The sequence below is a fragment of the Octopus sinensis genome, linkage group LG10 (genome assembly GCF_006345805.1).
Source record: "Octopus sinensis linkage group LG10, ASM634580v1, whole genome shotgun sequence".
Lineage (NCBI taxonomy): Eukaryota > Metazoa > Mollusca > Cephalopoda > Octopoda > Octopodidae > Octopus > Octopus sinensis.
The window spans coordinates 24,353,514-24,364,407 of record NC_043006.1 but is presented as its reverse complement, the minus strand read 5'-3'; the positions used below and the strand labels follow the sequence as shown (position 1 = coordinate 24,364,407).

The 10,894-nt window shown below is 34.6% G+C and overlaps 1 protein-coding gene across 12 annotated transcripts in view; it reads left to right on the top strand.

Annotated features, from left to right (window-relative positions):
• Positions 1-10,894, top strand: part of LOC115216500 (phosphatase and actin regulator 1) — a 343,004-nt gene that overhangs the window by 285,721 nt on the left and 46,389 nt on the right. For 11 of the 12 annotated variants that reach the window (XM_036506363.1, XM_036506364.1, XM_036506361.1 and 8 more), the window contains 2 exons: positions 3,702-3,863; positions 10,231-10,705. In XM_036506363.1, the coding sequence (XP_036362256.1) occupies positions 3,702-3,863; positions 10,231-10,705 (637 nt within the window). The remainder of the gene's footprint in view (positions 1-3,701; positions 3,864-10,230; positions 10,706-10,894) is intronic. The other variant, XM_036506369.1, reaches the window with a different exon arrangement.

Sequence of the window (10,894 nt, the reverse complement as noted above, 5' to 3'; positions counted from 1 at the left end):
TGTACTGCATCTTATGGCAGAAATGCTGTTGGTTAATGAAGTTCAGTGCATAATTTCCTATTCCTCTTTCATTTGTTTAATTTCATATGTACATATATTTGTGTGTGTGTTTGTGTTTCTCTTCAGATTAAAAATATATATATTAAAATACAATATTGTTTTTTTTTTTTTGTTGTATTTTGTTTAGCCTTATCTAAATAGTTTTTCTATCTGATAGTATTGGCATATCTTTGTTCACGTACACTAATCAAGTAGTTGATTTCCAGTTTTCCAAGTATATTTACATTTTTGTTTATCTTTGGATCTGTCTATGTGACCATCCCACTGGAGTGCCTGTCCACAAAGACACTCCTTCTTTGTTACATTTAATTTACAGGTAAATATTCCTTCAAAAGACATATTTTGCAAAGACTTTTTCTCCTTTTTCATTTTCCTTTTCTTTTTTCTATGTTAAAATAGCCAAATAATATCTATCTTGTATATTTTATTTTATTTTAAAAGTTGCTATATTTGCTCTGCTATAATAGTTTTCTTAAGAACTCACAAAAAGGAAAAAAATTGGGTTTCTACCATTTTGTCATGTCTTTTTCTTTTTTTCTTTTCTTTTTTTCTTTTCTCATAAATACACACATGCATACACTTTATTTTTTTTTCTCTTCTAAATGCACAGACACACTTTATTCACACTAATTGCTTCATTCTAACATATATCTCTTGCTTTTCTTTTTAACAATTTTCTTTTGTCACTAATAATATATATTTTTTAATTGTTTATATTTATTTAATAAATAATAATTTATACATTTGACCATCTGTTATTGTTTACATGCTAGCAACATTAGAATTTTGTAGATGTTGAAAAACAAATTATTATTTTATCCCTTCATTTTTCAATTGTCATAATATATATATATATATATATATATATATATATATATATATATATATATATGCACACACACACATGTTGGTAAGTAAAAAAAAAAAAAGCACCTATTTTTAATTTTTTACTTTAATCATGTCTTATAGTAGTAGTAGCCGAGTTGGAGATTTAGTGTCTGTAGTTCTTGTAGATCTGTCTGGAAGAGCATTACAGTCAGTCTGAAGAGAATTGTGAAGGCCAATAGCATTTTTATATTCTCATAAACTGGACAGAGGGATGACTGACTGAAGTAATAATTGTAGTTTAGCCCTAGGCTCATATTTTATTGAGTAGACCTGTGATCACAGGACTATCTTATTCACTGTGTCTTAACTATTTTTCAGGCAGTAAGTAAGAATAGATTGGAGGAGGTTAACTGTTATTCTCAATAGTTCAAGCAACTAAGCAGAAGCATAGTGGCTTCTTTGATTTAAAGTGGGACAATTAGTATTTGATTTGTGTTGCTGCGGATTGTAAGAAGAAATGTAGACAGAAAAGAAGTGCCTGACAGATACATATCAGTAGGAAGAACATTAATTAGAAATTAGTATTTAACAGGCTGGATCTGGAATGGAGAAAGATTGGCAGGTGATAAATGGAAAGAGTGAATGTTTAAACAAAGGAAGTAACTTTGTCTCTCTTAGGACAATGGTGTTGCATTGAGAAATCAGGTGCTTCTTGAACTGAATGATGGTTGTGGGTTATAACTGAGCTTCCCTTTAAAAATCTGGTACTTTATCAGTCTCTTTTGCTGAACTACTAAGTTACAGGGATGTAAACAGACCAGCTGTCAAGCAGTGGTGGGACACACACACACATACATGAAACTCTGAGTAACAGCTTTTATATTTCTGCTGGTTTTAAATAAAGTATATATATATATATATATATTTCTGCTGGTTTTAAATAAAGTATATATATATATATATATATATATATATATATATATATACTTTATTTAAAACCAGCAGAAATATAAAAGCTATTACTCAGAGTTTCACGTTCACACTCACACAGAAGAATAAAACACATATACATATACACTTGCAATAAGATTTTAGTATCCGTAAGCAACACTTTCACACACATATACACATATGTGAACACGGACATGCACACACCCACACACACCACCCCGAAATTACAAATCACATTCACACAAACACACACGCATTTATGCACACATGTACACACACACAATGTGCCCGCACCCCAGTAATAAAATAACACACACACACACATTCAAAAGAAAAAAACACACATACACGCACATTACAACCACAACAAACATTCACAAACATACATACACACAAGCATGCACACACACAATGACACACACCTCCCCGACAAATACAAGACACATAAACACACCCACACAAACACTCCTACACGTATACACACACATTGCACTAACAATACAAACAAAACAAATCACTCACAAATGCAACACAGACTTGTGCACACACACACACACACACACACACAGAAACTACAGAACTACATAAACCATACCCACATATATACACACACACAAACATACTCAATACCAACACACACAAAACACATATACACACACACGCCACCCAGATAAACCTGACACACAGAACCCCTGATAAATACAACACACACATACACATCCACACACACCCACACACATACACATGCACCCTCACACACATACGGTTGATCACACATACACTCACATATAACATCCCCACCAACACAAAAAACAAACAAACATACACACACGCACATATACACACATGCGCACACACAGCACCATGACAAATACCAATCACACACCATGACAAATACATGTGAACAAACACATACATGCACTAGCGCACACACAACACACTAACAAACATTAACCACACACACACACACACGCACACACAAACGTGCACACATATATACACACCATCCTACCAAATATAAAACACACAGAGACACATTTACTTTTGTGCCCAATATTTTAATGAACTTGTTAAACTTTTTTATATTTTCCCAAGATTTTCGCTTGTAAACTGTTCTTAACATGTTCTTATTATCAAAGAATGTCTATATATATATATATATATATATTGTAATATTTTTTGACAACCAGTACCTAACACAACCAAGCTTTTACATGTTACTTTTGACAATCTTTTTCTAAAAAAGTGAAACCGGTCAAGTAAATAAACATCTTTTAAAATTGCATTTTCAAACCTTCTTTCATATATATATATATATATATATATGCGCATACATATATATATATATATATATATATATATATATATATATATAGACATAATATATAAATGGATAGAGAAAATATATATGTGTGTGTGAGATATAATAGTGAAAGTATTAAACTAAAAGTATTATCTCACATTACAACAGAAATGTTATTGTTTCACTTTTGACACATAATACTGAAATAGTGTAAGAAGTTGAAAAATTTTTTTTGGCCCATGACACTGCATGGACTCTAAATAAGGCATGTGTAAAATTTGAATGAAACCAGTTGTGTAGTTCTCAAATTTTAGTGATGCACACATACAGAAACACAGACAGACACACACATTCTCAGTTTTATATATATATATAGATGTATATGCTTATAAAAATATATGGAGATTTGTCTTTAGATTTTTACCAACAATCATGATACCTGATTACATTGTATTTGAAAGTAATACTAACTGTAATACAAGTGCTACATATGGTGCTCCACATATTGTATTTGTAAATCAGAGTACTAAAAGGGTGATATTTATTTGGTATTTTCCAGTGACTGCTGCACAGGTCCGTCCCGTTGTGATTTCCATGTATCCACGGACAAAAGAACCTCCTGATCATTCTAATGATACTATTGATAGAGGCTTAACTGGTGACAGTATGAGACCACAGCATCTTCAGATAGAACTTGATTCTCATGATCATTCATATTCAGGTAAGACAATATTCTAGTATCTTTCAAATGATAATAATGATAATTTCAAATTTTGGCACAAGGCCAGCAATTTTGGAAGTGGGGTTAAATCAATGAGATTGATCCCAGTATTCAACTGGTACTTTATCGACCCCAAAAGGATGAAAGGCAAAGTTGACCTCAGTGAAATACATGCATGCTATATTTTAATTGCATATATCAAAATTATTATCATTTGGTCAACACTTATGTAGATTGTTTCATTTGCTTCATTGCATGCTATCACTTAAAGCTTTCTACTTTTTAGTGGGGGCAGTGAAAATTCGGGCACCAGTATATTATTCAAACAAGTATTTTCATTGCAGATTATCTGCCTTAATGTCAATCACCCGACTGTAAATTGGAATAGATAGTTGTTAGTCCAACACTGTAATGCTAGCAGTCATATACTTTTCCTACCTGAAAGACAATACAAAACCTTTAGTCAACAGTGTATCACCATAACCACATAGCTTGTCTGATTCTTCATATTTTATTTCTTATATAAGTGCTAGGCTATATATTTATATAAATTGGAGAATGATATTATATGATGTTCATAATTTACTTGATGACATTTGGAATAGAATAGCTACTGTGAGAAATTGAAGCCATATCACTAGATCTTGAACAGTAATAATATTAAATTGAACAATTCTTTACAAATCATATGTAACTCTTTCGTTACCAACCCGGCTGAAACCGGCTCTGGCTCTGAGTACAAATGTCTTGTTTTCATAAGTTCTGAATTAAAATCTTCCACCAAACCTTAGTCACAATTTATGTTCCTAACACTAGCTGAATGATAACTAAGTTATTTTACTAAATTCTTTGTTATATTTAAAGTAATTCAAAGAAATACAGGGCATCCCAAAATAAATGCGGTAACGAAAGGGTTAAATAGACAATTTAGATCTCCTTCCATCCTTTAAACTAGAATTTGTTTAAATTCTTGCATATTGCCATTCAATTGAGCTACATTGGAAACTTTTGATATTTGAAACGCTATCAGTTCCAACAAGTCAGGCAAATTTATGAATTTCTCAACTTGTATAGTTAACTCTATTAATGTCTATTAATAATTCTTAACTTTTATGAGAAGAAGGTCTCCAGGTTGATCTTTTGGAATTTCCAGGTCTGAACTAATCTTATTTATCTTTCAAAGGCATAAATTTTAAACAAGTGACTACCAACAATTCTTCAAGGAGTCTAATATCAACATTTTAGTTTAACTGGATAATTACTATAACACTAAACTTTTGTCATTGCATTTAGGATCAGGTGTTAGAGGAATTGTTAAGTATGTGAAATATATAAGACTGAGTAGAAATATTTAATCATCTTTGTGCTCTCATTCTCTCTCTCTCTCTCTCTCTCTCTCTCTCTCTCTCTCTCTCTCTCTCTCTCTCTCTATCTCTCTCAGGGTAAATTTTGATCACATGGCCATCATAATCCACAATAATAATAATAATGATGATAGACTTTCTTGTCAAAGATAACATATGAGTTTTCAGCTTTTGCCAAATGACTTAGACAAATGATTTGTTCGTTGTGATCAAATGTTCATGCCACACATTAGCTCACTCTCTCCATCAAATTGACATTGTCTGAACAGGTGCACAGTGTACCATATGTCAGGTGTCAAAGTGATCACAGAGCATCATGAGATGAAGTGTTTTGCTCAAGAAAACAATGCACCATCCAGTCTAGGAATTGAAACAACGATCTCGTGATTATGAGTGCAACACCTTAATAACTAGGCCATAACAATAACAATAATAAGCCTATGTTACAAATCGAGTTGTTTATTGAGGACCTAATATTTCAAGTTTCATTTCTACAAAACAAACATTTCGAAATTCTATTATAAAGAAATAACTGAATATATTTTGTTGCATCCACGGACAGTCATTATGCACTGGTTCAATTCCACTCCTTTATTATCAGTCAGTTGGCTAAATATCCTACTAACTAATTAATTGTTTGTTTAATTTGGTTTAACAGCAAGTCATTTGTTTTGCTTTTATTTGTCAAAACTCTTTCATTGCCACTTGCAACCTTTTTAATTTGTTCAATACGGATGCTGCATTTACTTGAGATTTTGTTACATGTATGTGTGCATGTATCAGTGTATGTATGTATTTTGTGTATTCATGTGTCTGTGTGCGTGCTTGTGTGTGTGTGTGTGTGTACTTCTGTTTCCTTGTGTGTGCATGCTTGAGTGTGTCTTTGGATATGAGTTTGTGTATGCACATGTGCCTGTTGTATATGCATGTGTGCCTATATATGTCTTTGTGTGTATGTGTCTATGTGGAGTGTGTGTGTATGGTCATGTGTTTCTGTCTCCTTGTATGTATGTGTGCTTTTGTGTGGGTGTATATCTGTACAACCTATGTACCTACCTTCCTCTTGGAGAATTAGCGCATAGATTTAGGAATGCTCTGAATGACACTAAACTCAACATTAAGATCATTGAGAAGCCAGAGAGCTCCATCAGATCACAATTGTTGTATTTGAAAATACCGCATGCACTAATCAGAACTGTGTAGTAAGTTTAACTCCAGTATTAACTGTAAAACTAGGAACATAGTCGTCAACATAAGGTGCATGGAAGGAGTTTGTAAGTACAGAAGCATGGCATACATTGAGACATCTAGGAGTATAGCAGAGAGGCTAAGTGAGCACTGGAGAAAGTATAATAACAAGAAACAGTCGTCCAGATTCTTTCAACATGCCAAAGACCAACATAGCAACACACTGGGCCAAACTGACATTCACATTTTGTCCAAACACCCAAAGGACCCATCACTTAGACAAATTCAAGAGTATGTCCTCATAAATGAAACATTACCTATACTAATTAGGAAATACACATAGAAGGTAAGGATACCCCAATGCCAGAGATACCACCCACACAGCATACATGCATAGGTACATTCATAAGCAGGCAGTTGAGTAGGTAAATAGGTAGGTAGGTTGATAGGTAAGTAGATAGGCTTTAGGTGGACAGGTCAGTTATGTAGCTTGTTAGTTGCTTAGTTAATTATGTAGGTAGGTAGGTAGATAGGTAGATAGGCAAATTAATAGGTAGATAAGTAAATAAGTCGGTAGAAAGATAGATAGTTGGTATGTATGTACGTGCATAGGAAGATAGTATGGACACGCCCATGCACACACATACACAAGGAGACAGAAACACATGACCATACACATACACTCAACACATGCATACACACAGGTGCACATCCATACACACACAAACTCATGCATAGACAGACTCAAGCACGTATGCACAAGGAAGCAGAAGTACACACACATACAGGGGTTGGACAAAATAATGGAAACACCTAGCATCATAGCTTTGAATATCTATAAAACCATCAAAAGCTTGTTTATTTTTATGTTTTTTGATTTATTATTAGTGTTGCTTATTGTTTTGCTAAAATTGCTATTTCTTTTCAGATATCATTAGAAAAAGGTAATTAAAATGACAGATCTATCAGATTTTCAAAGAGGTCAAATAGTTAGTGCTCATATGGCAAGTGCTAGTATAATGAAAACAGCCGAAATGTTTGGTGTATCAAGAAGTACTGTCTCAAAAGTAATGGCAGCTTTTGAGAAAGTGGGAAAAACTTCCTCATCAAAAGAAAATGGAAGAAAACCAAAACTTTCAGATAGGGACCATCGGACACTTATACAAATTGTTAGAAAGGATCACAAAAGTACAACTCCCAAAGTTACTGCAGAGCTTAATGACTACCTCAAGAACCCAGTACAAAGCCGGATTTCATGGGAAGGCTGCAATCAAAAAACCACTAAAGTAAACATTGCACAGCGTTTAGGGTTGAGTAAAAACCTACAGAATTGGTCCCTAGAGCAGTGGAAGAATGTTGTTTTCTCAGATGAGACAAAATGCCATAATGCGTAATGGCATTTTATCTGTTTTTACTCTCTGAGTTCAAATTCGAGTTGAGTAAAAACCTACAGAATTGGTCCCTAGAGCAGTGGAAGAATGCTATTTTCTCAGATGAGTCATCCTTTACCTTATTTCCGACCACCGGCTGTGTATACATGAGGAGATAGCCAAAAGAAGCATTTGACCCAGATTGCCTTCTTCCAACTGTTAAACATGGAGGAGGATCTGTGATGATCTGGTGGGGGCTATATCTTGGAAATCTGCCAGCCCAATGGTTTCCTTTCATGGCAGAATTAATAGTGAAGTCTATTTAAGCATTTTATCTGATCAAATCCATCCTATGGTTGCGGAACTGTTTCTGGAGGGAAACGCAATCTTTCAGGATGACAATACACTAATTCACACAGCTAAAGTTGTTACTGAATGGCACGAGGAACATTCTAGTGAAGCTGAACATCTTATCTGGCCACCACAGTCCCCCAGATCTCAATATTATTGAACATTTATAGTGCATTTTAGAAAAATAAGTAAGGAGTTGATATCCTCCACCATCATCACTACTTGAGACCTCAAGAACTAGAGACTGTTTTAGCTGAAGAATGGAGAAAAATTCCTTTGGAAACAATTCAAACTTTGTACAAGTCCATACCTTGTAGAATTCAAGCTGTAATTACTGCCAAAGGCAGTCCTACCCCATATTAAGATAAATTTGTTTGAAATTTTAAGGTGTTTCCATTATTTTGTCCAATTCCTGTACATACACAGACAAGCACGCATACACGCAGATACATGAATACACAGAATACATATATGCATGCACACTGGCATGCACACACACATGCAACAAAATCTCAAGCAAAAGTGGCCCCCATAACAAAGTCAGAAGTCATTATAAAGGTTGCAAGTAACAATGAAAGAGCCTTGACTGACCAAATTAAACAATAAGTTAGTTGGATATTTAACCAATTAACTAATAATAAAGAAGTGGAATTGAACCAGTGTGTGTGTGTTAATAATATTGGCATAATTACTGTCCCTAGACATAACAAAATTTGTTTCAACATATGAATTCACATAAAGAATCCAGCAGACCAGAAACAAAAACTGAAAACTCGCATGCACGCACGCATGTGTTGGTCGAAACCCACAGCCCACCCTTTCTTCTTAAACGTCAGTTGCCATGCAGGCCCTCAACAGCAACTAATCTGTTCTACTCTGCACCCTCATCTCCTAGCATAAGAGCATTCTCTTCAGGAATCATGATCTTGTTAGTTGCATGGTGACCTCACTAGTGCTGAGGCATGAAAAGAGTACCTGATACATGCTGTAAAGTGGTTGGCATTAGGAAGGGCACCCAACCATAGGAATCAAACCAAACCAAAGATTTCTATGGCTGGATATCCATTTTCTATTCACGCTGTAGTACTTGGAGTCATCAGATCCTGTCAAACTGTCCAGCCGATGCCAGTATGAAACATGGACTTTAAATGATGGTGGTGATATGTAATTCTCAAACTGTTAGTCAGTTTATTGTTGTTAATCTTAGGAAGATCATCAACAACATACATACTAATACACGCACACACACACACACACACACACACATATTCTACTCTAGTTAACCACTAAGAACGCTGTCCCTTTTAATCACTTCTGACAAACATTTTTTGAATAAATTACTTCCTTCAAAACTTGAATATTTTTTAAAAATGTGGCATGACTTTCTTCTTTCACATGGAATGTTAAGTTAGTATTATATTAAAACTATGGCACCAAATATTATATTAAGGCCATATTGCTAAATTGGAATTATATTAAAACAATATTACCTAGCTAGCATTACATTAAAACTACAGCACTGAAGAACTTTTTTTGTGTAATCTGATCAGTGATTGAAGTTTAGCAAGTTAAGCAGATTTAACATCTCCAATGATATTAGTAGTTTCTGTTTGGCTCCATGCAAGTCCTGATATGGCAGACAGATCTATATTAGTAGTTTCTGTTTGGCTCCATGCAAGTCCTGATATGGCGGACAGATCTATGATCATATGCATTTGTGTTGCAACTAATGTATTTTGAGATATCTCTTGCAGACTTTAGACATTTTATAGGGCTGCATTATCCAATGTGTTCTTTCTTTTTTATTTGAAAGAGATTTGGTTACTATTTCTAGCATGTCGAGTGACCACTTGTTATTTGCATTTAACCCCCCCCCCCACTACCAAAAAATAGAACAAGCTTGATCAAGTGGGCTTTTAGTCAAAGACATACCTGTCATTACCATCAGAAATACATCGTTCAATCTATCTTATTTTACTGTCTTTCTGCCTGTCTCTCTCTCTCTGTTTCCCTCTCTCTCACACACACAGACACACACCAGTTATAATTGATGTTTTTTCAGATGTTGTACATGTATCACCTTACTGTTTACAGGAGAGAGCTGCCAAAATGAGCGTAACAATATGAGGTCTCGGAAAGACAATGAAAGATATGAGGGTCATGGCATTTTTAGATGCCATCCAAAAGACTACGACAGGGATGAAAACAGTGCTGAAAGTCCACCAGCAGATGACTACGATAATTTAACAGGAGCAGAAACATTTGAGTCTATACCAGCATGTGAGCCCAACTTAAATCTTATACCCAAAAAAAGTGCTCTGAAAAGGAATTTTGGTGGTGGTAATGACCCGACTCTGCAGTCTCCTACAGCGCGTTGCAATCAGCTCCCTAGTGTGGGAATCCCGTTAGCAATACATCAACACTTTCAACAGCATCATCATCGACATACTCACCTGCCATCAAAAGTGGGTTTCAGTGAAAGGCCTGTTCAGATAATACCCACAACTATTCATACACCACAGTCCAATTCATCCAATAAGATTCCACGACCAAAACTCAGGATTAAAGTGTAAGTTGTTATATTTCTTTGTGTTTTGTGTGTATATAAATAACTGAAGCAAGTCCAAAATATTACTGGTACAGAGAGAGATACGGGGAATTGAATTGGTCCTAATATAGTGGTACATAGAGAGTGATATAGATAACTGAATCAAATTCAGTATATTACTGATACAAGAAGAGGTGTACAGGTAACTAA